Raw genomic sequence first — 12,888 nt, 5'->3', positions numbered from 1 at the left:
GATCGCGGCTAGGCTGCATGTAAGAGGGAAGGCATGTGTCAATTTCCAACCCCGACAACCTGGTCTTTTCTCGGATAGTTTCGAGATAACCCCGAAAGGAAAGAAACGCGCTTCAAAGGCACTTCCTCGTAACACGTTTCTTGGCCGCCCGCCCCCACGCCCACTCCTCGTTATTATATTCCTTTCTTTCCCCTTAAATTTCACGTCACGCTCCTGCTCATCCAAACTCTATATATAAATACATGCACAAACCCGCCACTAACATTCCCAAATCTGCATAGAAATCGTAACCCACCAAACCATCTTTGCATTCTTGACCTCTCGGTTTTCCTTAAACCCTAAGCCATGCAATCAGCTTCCTTCTCGCCCTCCTCGTTTCCTTGCAACCGGGCGTTCTCTCGTTCCACAGATCGAACCAAGAAGGCAACTGCCAAGAGAGTTCTCGCGTCGAGAAGAGGAGGGGAGAATCGACAGGACCAGTACTCCGGCGGCCGTCTCGTGGACCGAGACATGATCGTGCTCCGGAAACGGATCCACGAGATGAGGGAGGCCGAGCGGAGCCAAGAGCCGCCCCCTGAGTGGATGGCCTGGGAGAAGCGATGCTACGCGAGCTACGACTCAATCATATGTGAAGCCATGGGGTTTCTGCAGTCTTGGATGATGAACGCTAGACCCGGCGTCGCTCTCGGAGTGGCAACTCTGGTGGCGTTGAGCGTACCGACGGCTTCGACATTCGTTTTGTTCCGCCTGGCTGAGATGGCCGGAGAGATCTTGGCAACATTTCATATCTGCGCCTAGTAACTCTAGTCAGTATTTTGTTCCGTTTTTTTTATTTTTCTTTCTTTGTTCGTAAGTATCTTCGCCGTGCATGAATAACAACTTATGGGCAATGTTGTAATTAAGATGTTTCCGACCGAATGTTGTTGTACTACTTGTGCTTTTTCAGTAAATCCTAATCTCGTGCCAAAGTCAAAAGCCAATTCATTGGCTAACCACGATCTTATGCAGGCTTTTACATCGGTAGATATGCTTAACAGTTGACATTCACAAAGCCTCGTGCTTAAAAGTTTTATTGGTGATAAAAAGTTGGGTTAATACAAAGAAAAACCCAAAATAGATACACTTGTGACCAATTTATTCCAAGCTAATTTTGTTCCAATTTTTTAACCATCAAAAACTCCAAATTAATACACCTATAACAAATTTACCCTATGTTGGTTTCCGTTAAATTATACTGTCAACTTATCGAGTTGAATGACACATGACAGTTAGGGGATGTATCAATTTAGGGATTTCTATTCTCCATTTGTCATAGAGGTACCAATTATGAAGGGTAAATTCGTCACGGTTGTACCAGTTTGGAAGTTTTAGTGATAAAAATATTAATTTGAGTTAAAGTTTATAGATGTACAGTTTGGAGTTTTTTCGTGATTTTTGGTGGTAAAAATAATGGAATGACAGAGAATACTATGTGATTCGGCTTGGCCATTGCCTATGTACATCCACGGCAAAGGAAGAAGAAAGGATGATGATGATGATGATAGTAATTATGATTCAACTACATGATGGGGATAAACCATCATAATCAACATTCTCATAAGGAGTTTACCATAATAATAGGGATATGATGACGATGATTATCGTAATAATAATAACAAAACTGTATAAAATAATACTAATAATAGTATGTGCCTAGCAGAGAGGGCACGCAGTTGCAAGTTGCAAGGTGGGCTCTCCCTTAATAAATATAAAAGGGAACATTCATTCAACTGAATTTGCAAAGTTGTAGCCAAGGGAACATTCATTCAATTAGTCAATTAATCAACTTACATATGCCAGATACACGGGCTCAATATTCGGAGACATTTGGTCTTTATACATAAATGAAAGGAACTCTTCACTTAACAAAACAATATTTCCAATCTAGATCAAAAGAAAGCAGACAATAGGATCATGCCATGACTCCTTTACATTGCGTTTGATATAAATTAAAAGATTGGATATGACTCGTGAACAAAGTAAATATGGTCAAAAAATAAACAAAGTAAATATGGCACCAACGGGACATAAGTAACTCGAATATGACATGGAACAGAACGTCTAAGTACCATCGATAAGATTTGACACATTTTTTAAGCCATTTGTTTAGCATGTTAGACAGATATTTAACGTCTTAATGTTAACATAATGTAGCCCTAAGCACTTCGGATTCTTATCTGCCTTCCCCTTCCCTTCTATGCGGTGTAGTGCATGTAATGCAACATTATAATGTCATTTTCGTGAACGAGAGTGACATTTAAACTCATCATACTAGGCCAAACCAATCACATCTTGAAAATCCGTCGGATCCAGACCGAATTCCACCGAAAGGCACAAGTTCCAATACAATTACATGGCCGGTTCCTATGTCAGCGTGGACAAGGGACTTGGACTTTCTTGCCAAACCAAACGCGAAGACAAACAAACATTCCTTAAGCATCTCATCCTACGACATACGCATAAGACGAGCACGCTTGCAGTTGCGTTTATAATGTAAGATAACCTGACTATATTAGAAGAGACCGTATCAAAAAACTCGACAATCTGTAAAACAGAAGTTATTCGAAAATTTCATATATATCTTAAAAGTGTAGATAGGCGGAGAAAGTGAAATTAACATTTGAGGGAGCTCCCTTCAGTCCAATACGCGACAGCAACGACGGAACTCAGCTCTTGCTCCGTTGGATCAGGAACACATCGGGTGCCCCCGCCAGTTCCGATAAGCTCTTGAACCAACGATTCAGCAGCTGGGCATTTCAGCTCGTAAGCTGCCCTGGACTGGACTGGAGAGAGCTCCTCCTTATTCTTCCACCATCTTCCTCTTACATATCATAAACTGTCGCAGACTTGCGAATTGTACAGACTTCACTCTTCTCGATCCCTCTTCTTTCTGTTAACCTGTAAAAAAGATATACAGAGAAAGAACACGAGTCAATAAAATGGTAAAAAACAACCAAATTAAACCCTACTTTGTTACTCCACAAAATCTTCATGATAGGACATCAAGCTTAGGGTTTTAACAGTTCCCCACAGAGAGTTGAAGAAAGAACAAACATGTAGGAATTAGAGTAACATATCAACTGATAAACTTGTAAAAGGGTAAGGTCCGAGGAAGAAGGTGGATGAGCGAGGCTTTAAATAATAATAATACAAGTAAAAGAGGGAAAGGCAGACGAGGCACTTGCAATTGCAAATGCAAATCTGAGATTCTAATCATATGTTGTTTGAATTTTTCCGACACACAAGAGTACGTTCATGTTCGGTCCTGTCTCTTCTACATCCAATCATACAGCTGGATGCCTCAAATTTTTCCCAATTTCAATCATGCAGCGATCCTTTCTATCGATCCCATCTTTATTTCCATAAGAACGAATCTGCCGTGTGTCCCACCCATGACTGCTGCTTCTACTTGGCGCAAGCCATTTCAATCTAAGAGGCTAAGCAGGTTGATATTTTACTCAATCATTCAGACCGTCTTATGATCCAAGTCGTATCGATGGCGAACTTGGATTCTATTGGGTTTCAGAGCATTAACTCTCCATGTATTAGCATAAAAGTATATTGTATGTAGGCAATGTTATTGATGTGGTGTAATTGAGCAATCATATTATCTGCAAATATGCTTCTCTATCAATTTTTACTAAGAAAATGGGACCCAAATCGTTATCAACAAAGAAGATGGGACCCGAATCGCAAAGGATCCCCAAATCATCGAACTTGATTTGGGGCTCAGGATTCAAAGGGTGACGGTTGTGAATTTTGTTCAAAGAGAGACAGATAGACGACGTTGAGCTTGAAGCTCGGGGTTCGAAGGCCTTCAATTGGGATGAAGGAGGCGATATTCGAGTGACGACGATGATTTTGGGGCTTATGGCTCTGCCATGTTTTCAGCCAAGAAGGAGACGACGTTCGGTTGTGAAGAGGGAGAGATGTCGTTTTGGATGAGCTCATTATCCGACGTTGTTTTGTAGACGTGGACAAGTTGAATGAAGAATATTTGCCATATAAGAGAGAAAAATGATTAAAATAGGTCGGGTTCTCATTTTCTGTTAGATAAGTTAGACGGAGTTAACAAAATAACTTGATTACATTAACTTGACAAGTTTTAGGATTTCGTTATATTTTTTGCAAGTTTTGAGACTCGATTATATTTTTGTAACAAGTTGTAGGATTTTCAGTATACTTATCCCTTAATTTTTTAAACTGACAAAAGAAAACGGGGAAGATGAAGGGTACTTGCGAAATCTCCACTATATGTCAGATGATTGGAGGCATGATGGCTGACATGATCATATATATAGTAATAATAAGAATCACGAATTTGGATTAAAAAAAATGCAAATTAGTTCGTTTTCTCTCACCTTGGAAAAATATTTGGCAAGTGAAGATGGAATATCTCTTCAGAAACAAAAAAATAATTGAAATGTGTTTGTATTTCACCGGAACAATAGGAAAGATCTCTGCTTTTGGGTTTCTCTAGCTCTCTTCATATCATTTGAATGAAAGCAATGAAAACAACAAAAACAAAGTCTTTTTTTCCCTTTTAGCAAAAAGTCTTTTTTAGTTCACAAGTTTAGTTTCCAAACCAAATTGCCTTGGCTTCGTTGAAAATTTGTTTTTGCGACAATGTCAAATAGTGCTTTCATTTTCAAACATTGGAGGTATTTCTTTAGGGTTGTGCTTTTTCCACTCCCATTATGGCTAAAACACTCATGTTTTGACAATAATAGCCTTTATGAGTCCACCTTTTTTGCATCCTTTGGTTGTCATTCTACGAAAGTACTTTCCTTTTTTGTTTGGTCTGTGGGTCTCATTTGTTTTATTCTCTCTATTCTCATGAGTCCCATTTTCCTTCTCCTTCTTGTTTACTTCTCTCAAGTCCTTCTCAATTCTAATCAGGGTTCAATCCTTGGTGGTGCCTAACGAATCTGAATAGTAAACTGACACAAGAACCCTAAAATTTCTCAATCAACAAATCTCCACAAAATCAAGCTCAAAATCATCATTCACATCATCAGTTCCAAATGCGTTTATCGTGAGCGCAAGCTTGAGTGCTTCCATCGGTATACTAATCGACATCAATCTCAAACAGCTTCTCGAACTCACCTCTCTCATCGGCCTCCCTCATCTTCCTTGCCAAGAATGCGTCCCTCTCCTTGTCTGACTTGAAGAAGAGCGACGAGATCTCAATTCCAATCCTCTTGAGATTTGGCTTTGGTTTAGGTTTTGGCTGATTGTGAATGGGATGAGTAGCCAGAGAGTTCCTTGGCTGGAGAGGCTTTTGGCCAGAGCTTGTTGTCCCCGTCGGCCGAAGGTTGGAGCACTTGCACCTTCACATCTTAATTATGACCATGAACAACATGTCTGCCAACTTCGTCATCATCCTTGTTAATGTTGTTAAGCTCCTGGGTCTTGTCGAAATTGTCTTCCTTCTCATCCTTCGCATCGAAGCTCTGACCATTGCCATTACTATTGCCTTGAGAATCACTAAAAGAAAGGCCTTTGCTACACAAGCATGGTGAGGAAAATGTCTCGTCGTCGGTTACTATAATCACTATCATCTCTTCATATACCTTCACAACCATGTCGAGCCATTTTTCATCACTCATCTTTACTTTGCCTCTATTTTTTTCGCCTCTTTGGGTGTTGGTCAAATTGCCAGAGAGTTTCCAGTAGAAACAGGCCAAGATCAATAGAGCAAAGCCTATGAGCCCCAGCATCGTTGCTAGCCCTCGCTCTCGCATCTTTGCCCAGTCACCGGTCCCCTTGCAATCGCGTCCTTCTCTCTCTCTCTCTCTCTCTCTCTCTCTCTCTCTCGTGAGGCTTCGCGGCTCGAGGCAGCCATGGATGGTATTGCCAGCCTTAGGTATTGCCGAAACACGGAAAAGAACAGAAAAATAGAGAATCAATAGGAGTGATTGCATGAATCCAATGAGGAAAATTTTCAAATAAGGACCGGAAGTGCTATCATTTTCTCAAAGAAAGGCTCCAAGCAAACCTTGTTTCAAATAAGAGCCTAAAGTGGCCATGGAATCTAAAAAAAATATCTGGTTTTCAAGGATATTTTTGTCATTTTCCTTTATTTGATTTTTTTATTTGTATTTGTATGTTTTCTTAAAAATTAAAAAAAAACACACACACACACATGCACGCAGAGGTTGGAAGGCCTATGGCTGCCCCTCCACCGCCGAGAGAGTTAGGGTGGCGAAGGCCGGCAAGGTCGCCAGCACCTCGGCGAGACCCAACAGGCCCTCACCAAAATAGGGAGAGGGCCGACGACCCCCGCCCAACCAAATCCGGGCGAGGGCCCGTTGGCCCTCGACTCTAGTTTGTGGGGTCCTTGGCCCTCATCAAGGCGCCGATGACCCTATCGGCCCTCGCCGAACCCCACCAGCAGTGGGCGGCGACCCTCGCCTACGTGTGTGTGTGTGTGTGTGTATTTTTTTTTTTTTGTAATTTAAAAAAAATAGAAAAAGGAAAATAAAGAAAATATACAAAAATCAAAATGAGGAAACGACGAAAATGTCCTTTAGGTTAGGCCATTTTAGAGATTCCACGACCACTTTAGGTGCTTATTTATGTTACTTCATGCTCTTATTTGAAGCAAGATTCGCTCGAGGTCTTTATTTGAGAAAATGACGGTTGTTGGAGAAAGTAATCTTATGATGTAAAATTACTGCTTGAAATCTTAGGGAGGATTCTTCGACCAAAAGAATAAAAATATCTTAGAGGATTCCAATTGGCCACCATCTGCACGCGGTCAGTGACAAAAGGAGGTTGATTGACAATTCCAATGGACGACCAATTCCGAACCCTCGTTACTTCCATGTTCGCTAGTTCTTCTCCAACGATCTGGTTCCCCTTCATCTCCTTCCTTGACCGAATCTCGGAACTGGAAGTCACTCAGACAGGAAAAGAAATGGGAAAAAATGTTATGTGCGTGCACAGTTATTCCCTCCCAAGGGTCAATCCAAACGTGCTGATACGATAATGCTTGTTTGAGGAAGAAGCCATATGGTCCTATGGACATGGAAGCGGAGGAATATGTTTCTGAACTTTTCTGCAGAGAAGCCTGCTGCGAACGTTTGATGTTTGGGGGATGATGAGTCTGAGCGTTAACGATCACAAACATCTATTTGTACCGGAAGTCTGTCAAATCATCGTCTCTACCGCGACCATGCCTTGTCATTTCGGTTCCCCACCAGCGCAAGAATCAAGCTCTGCAACCTCTTGATTTTCTTTTATTGCACGACTTGTCAATTTGTCATTTGGCTGATAATGAGTCCATATAATTCCATTTTCTCGAAGAACTACCGACATCAATACGCAACGCAACATGATACGACATAATACAACACGACACAATACGACACGACATGATAACGTAATAAAAAATAAAAGTTTCAAAATGTTGAATATTAAATATATATGTTTATATATTTATAGTAGATTTATCATGTATGTACAAAAATATTGTGAGTTTCTTCTTTTTCTTCTATTAAAGTTTCATAACTATTTTTTTTTCTAGTTGGGTATATTAATATCAGGCACAATATCCAAAAAAAATTCAACTTTGGCATTTGTGACAATTATATCTAAAACTTTGTTTATCTCTTGAAAAACCTCCAACTTTTTCTTTTATCTCAATTCTACTGAAAACTTTTACTTTTGCTCCAATTCTATTGTCCTAGTATCAAAAAAATTCTCAACTTTAGCATATGTCCCAATTATGTCTAAAACTTTTTTTGTCTCATAAAAAACCTTCAACTTTTACTTTTGTCCCAATTCTATCACTGTTAGCATTCCGTCCATAATCATAATTAGTTAATCTCACATGGCATTTTTACGTTATTAATGAATTACAACTCAGCAAAGCTGACATGAAAAAACTCCCGAACTTTTCTTTTGTTGTTTGCTTTCTTACATATTGTTGGGAGATACAGAGTCACTCGGGACGGCGCACTTCGTATTCTCTTCGGCACTTAACATCCCAAAAAACGGATAGACATGAAGATATTTGGACGAATGATCTAAAATCTCATAGTCCCCAAAACCTATTGTTTCTAAATTTCGAAAATTCATTGGTAAGTTTGACGAGAAAATTCGAGCCACGTAGGATTAACTAAGGGTGATTATGGACGAAAAGTCGACGGTGGTAGAATTGTGATAAAAATAAAAATTGGGGGGGTTTTTCATGAGACAAAGAGAAATTTTTAGATATGACTTGTGCTAATGCTAAAGTCAAAAGTTTTTTTTTTTTTGTATTAGACCGGTAGAATTGAGAAAAAAAATAAAAGTTGGGGATTTTTTATGAGACAATTTTTTTTTTTTTATAATTGTCACAAATGCTAAAGTTTGGGGGTTTTTCTTGGGTATTAGGCCATTCATTTAAGGATGGCTGGGTATATGACTTAAGTATATATATTTTTGATAAATTTACATTTTGATCCTTAATTTATTGAAAATGCTTAAAATTGACCTCGTGCATGCTTAATATTGGACTCGCGTATCGTTGGCGGGTCTGAAACTCTAGCCACACGTTGAACGGTTGTTGAAGAATGTTGAGCATGACATGGAGGCTTTGAAGGGGTGTCAGTGCTTTCCTACCATTTCCTCACGAAAGAAACAAGGGAAAAGTACACTAGAAGTGCCATAACTTTTGTACGGCGTTCACCCGAGTGCCACAATTTTCAAAACATTCACTTAAGTGCCATAACTTTCAAAAATCGTTCACTTGAATGCTATGTTGACGTGGACGCCGAAAAAGCCGACGTGACGATAGGGAAACCGACGTGGCATGCCGAAAAACCGACATGGCTTGCCGGAAAGATAACGTGGCATGCCAGAAAAGTTGCTATAGCACTAAAGTAAACTATTTTACTTCAACGTGGCACTCAAGTGAATGATTTTTGAAAATTATGGCACTTAAGTAAACGTTTTGAAAGATGTGGCACTCAAATGAATGCCGTACACAAGTTATAGCACTTATAGTATACTTATCCCAAAGAAACGATCCACAACCACTATGTGCACTATCCTAACGATTCCAGTGGATCAGAGAACTAAACGTGCGCAAGAATGATGTTGCCAACGAGTAAGAAAGGTGGATGACTCGAACAAGAATTACATAGCGTCAAGCAAATCCGAATACACAAACAATTTAGTCTGCGACAATCAAATTCGCTGATATATAAGCTGCATTCAATGTTGACACTTTCAAATTCGCTAATCTCATGCCGCGAATAGATTGTATGCTCGGGGTGTGCCAAAATTACAGTTCAAATTCCTAAATCGGACATCCCGACGACGTTTGGCCATGCTGTGTCATCGTCACTAGAGGCACCACACCCTTGTCGAGTGCAGTCCCTTCGTTAATAATGAGCTTAAAATATAAAACGCGACTCACATTTAGTAAAATTGAAGAACCTAAGCAGCAGTGTAAATCAGACTCGATTTCGAAAGGCAAGAACGAGTAAAATCCGTAGAACCAAAACTTGGACAATCAAGAGTTTCGAGCTTTTCATGGGGCCATATGGCCCAGATCAGATTCGAGCCCTGGTGATACAAGACTTCAGCGAGACTTACGGGATATAAAGGGCCTTGGAGGATCTCTGATCATTCATATAACAAATCTCCTCCCATTATATTAGATACCGAAAAATTGTCCAAAATATTTTGAACCCATTGCATTTTTATCAATTCAGTTTTAAATCTTTTAATTTTGCCAATTGAGTAATAAACCTTTTTATGTTTTGCTAATTAAATCCATCCGGCCAATTTTGACCCGAATCCCCGGGATGCTGGTTGTCCTAGGTAGCATGGTCGGCGTCGACGTGTACAAAATTAAATAATATTTTGGGTATATTTTATCATTTTTATTATTTTTCACCCGATCTAGCAAAGAGCCGCCTTCGCCAAGCCAACGCGGGCTGTCCTCGCCAGCCCGGGCGCGAGCGTCCCTTACTTGAGGTCTAGGAGGGCGGCCCTCCTCTCTGGCTTGCGAGAGAAAAGGGAAAACTAAAAAGGACAAAAATAAAAAAAATCAAATCAAATAATCTTCTTGAATTTTATCCATGTCGGTGCTTGCTGTGTCACTTAGGATGGCCGACAATCATGTTGGGGATTGCTAGTCAAATTTGTCCGGATGGACTCAATTGATAAAATATAAAAAGAACTGAGATTCAATTGACAAAATTATAAAGTTTAGGACTGAATTTACGAAAATGCAATAAGTTTATGAACTTTTTTTGGACAATTTTCTCTATTATATGCACATACTTCATCTTTGAAATCCATATCTCGACCGCTCTACCAAAGAAAGACCCGCATCCATCTCCAACGTAGCACGACTATGTAGAGGCACACAAACACGATTGTAAGTGCAATTTGTTGTTGTGCCGTGCACGCGAGAAGCAGGTCCGGAGATTGTGGTTACCTTAGGTACCATTTTGGTTTCGTTAAACGTAACTCGTTTCTTTGTCCATCTATTCACAAGTTTTCCAATAGAAAACGATGTTTGGTCATGCGAATTGCTAAATGACAATTGTTTGCCTCTATGTATTAATGTCTGGTACCTTTCGTTCATAAGCTACATGTCCGACATAAATTTCAACTACCCTCACAGCGACGGGATCGAGAGAGGCGCCCCCACATTTTTATAGTGTGACCGGCCGACCGAAACCCTATTTAAGATATGATTCCCTCTGCGGGTCATGTCATGTCCGAACAAGAGCAAAACAAGAGCAGAAACAGATGACCAAACCCTAACAACACCAGATCAAGTCCCATGCGTTTTGAGGAGGCACGTGCTTCCTCGTCGGTACGCCATTGCAAAAGCTTTGCCAAGTTTCGCTTTGGACGGCAAATTCTGGTCGACGCTTTGGACTCGAGCCTTCAGGGGATCTCGAAGGCACGTGTGTGTTCGCGTGGCGTTTTCTCGGTTGGATGCTTCGTGTGTTGTTGCATGGCCGACTGGGGCGCGAGGTTAGATGGATAATGAAAGTTGACGAAGGTCCCTTTCGTTCAACTAATCCACGTGCATAAAGGGCCAAGTTTAAGCCAAACTATAGGTAAGGCCAAGAGCAACAACAGCGTACGTTAGGGTTTGGCCGTTTACTTGGAGCGTTGACCGTGATAGAGACCCCATCTTTATCCTTCCCTTAATATAGTGAATAGTGATCATGATCGTTTCCTCTTGCACATTTAGAGATTAGATTGTTTGTCGTTATGATTGTCGTTCTAGTTAAGGAAAAGTACCAAAAATATCTTGAACTTATTACATTGAAACTAATTCAGTCTTAAGTCTTTTAATTTAACTAATTCAATTTATCCTAAACATTTTCATATTGGTACCGACTTAGTCCATCCGACCAATTTTGCACATTTAATGCGTCGGTTACGATAAAACGAACCTGATTAAACAAAATGCATAAATTCAAGTATCGAAAATAGACTTTTTCTAACCTTAGCGATATTGTTTTATACACTTGATTATGCAATACCCCAGAGCGCCCCCACACCACCACCACCACCCACACCACACCCCCCCCACAAAAACAAACTTAATCAATGCTTTCCATTGCGATATAGACACAAAATACTACGTTAAATTATGTTTTTCCATGACGGCCATTACTTTTTCCAGAGTATTGTTTTATTATATATGAAAAAATATGGTGTGCTTGCAAGTAGGTCCTATCTAAGCACTACCATAATTTGCTCTATCGTTTTTACAAATCTTCATCCTATATTGGTCTTAATGCACCTGATATCATTCTGTTATGCGGTCACCCCTGTCTTCAGAATTTTTCCCAAATGGACGAGTTACGGCCAACGGTTGGGTTACCAATTACTGACACTTGTTAAATAAACAAGCGAGAGAAGTCGCTACTTCTCATATGACGAAAGATGACACAATTAGTCCTTGAATTTTGACCTCATATGCAATGTGATTCATGAACTTTTAATTTATTCAATATAGTCAATGAACTTTTGATATATGTTTAATTTGGTTCCTAAACTATATGAGCGTGTCCAATTATGTAATTCAATTAATTTAAGTTCAGGAATAAATATTAAATATTTTTATATAATTCAAAGATTAAATTCAACATGAAAAAAATTCAAGAATCATATTGAAAAATTCAAAAGTTCAAAGACTATAGTACACGTTGAGCCAAAGTTCGAAGATCATTTGGGTCGTCTCTAAGAACCGAAGAGTCATCATACATACAGTCGGTTCGTAGGATCGCTTCTTTTTTTTTTTTTTGGTGTCAAAAGGAAAGCTTACTCGTTAAGAATGTTAAAATATGAAGAAAGGGAAGGGAGGACCAAATAAAGATGAAGCCTTTCTGTGCTGTGCTGTATTTTTTGTGTTTCCGTGGACGACCCTTTTTCGTTTAATTGATCACGGCCCTGTCGAAGACGTCACTTTGCGTGATTCACGGTGATGATCCACCGACGCCGAAAAACATTATGTCCGGCACGGAATTGCGGTGAAGATCGGGTGCGGTGTACGGCGCGCGCCTTTCCCTGCTCCTCTTCCCCCGTTCACCAATCCGCCTGAATCGCACGGAAGCACGTAGATGGCTGCAATCAGCGCCGTCCAGCTTCCCTCCATCGTCAAACGTCCGACTTCTGATGCGCTGTCCCCTTCCACTTGCTGGGGAAGTGCAGAACTCGTTCAGTTTGAACCAAGATGAGATTTTGTAGCGCCTGTATGTAACTGGACGGTCTGATCTCTAGGAGAAGTTTTCGATGGCCTGGTGTGCGCGATGCAAGGATTGCGCAGCATGGTATGGATTCGGTGCAAGCTGACTGCACCAGATGTTTGTCTCCCAAATTAATAAA

At 40.3% G+C, this 12,888-nt stretch overlaps 1 protein-coding gene across 1 annotated transcript; it reads left to right on the top strand.

The window, feature by feature from the left end:
* The first annotated feature begins 257 nt into the window (after window positions 1-257).
* On the top strand, window positions 258-911 carry LOC115727447. Its single transcript, XM_030657670.2, has one exon. It carries the CDS (start codon window positions 346-348, stop codon window positions 796-798), a length of 453 nt encoding a protein of 150 aa, XP_030513530.1. The 5' UTR covers window positions 258-345; the 3' UTR covers window positions 799-911.
* Window positions 912-12,888: the final 11,977 nt, after the last annotated feature.

This window comes from Rhodamnia argentea, chromosome 6, assembly GCF_020921035.1.
Source record: "Rhodamnia argentea isolate NSW1041297 chromosome 6, ASM2092103v1, whole genome shotgun sequence".
Classification (NCBI taxonomy): Eukaryota; Viridiplantae; Streptophyta; class Magnoliopsida; order Myrtales; family Myrtaceae; genus Rhodamnia; species Rhodamnia argentea.
Note: the sequence above shows the minus strand (reverse complement) of the source record. Positions and strands in the feature narration are given on the sequence as shown.

What these genes read in the sequence shown, in the direction of transcription:
- LOC115727447 (XM_030657670.2), top strand. Translation starts at nt 346, where the DNA reads ATGCAATCAGCTTCCTTCTCGCCCTCCTCGTTTCCTTGCAACCGGGCG.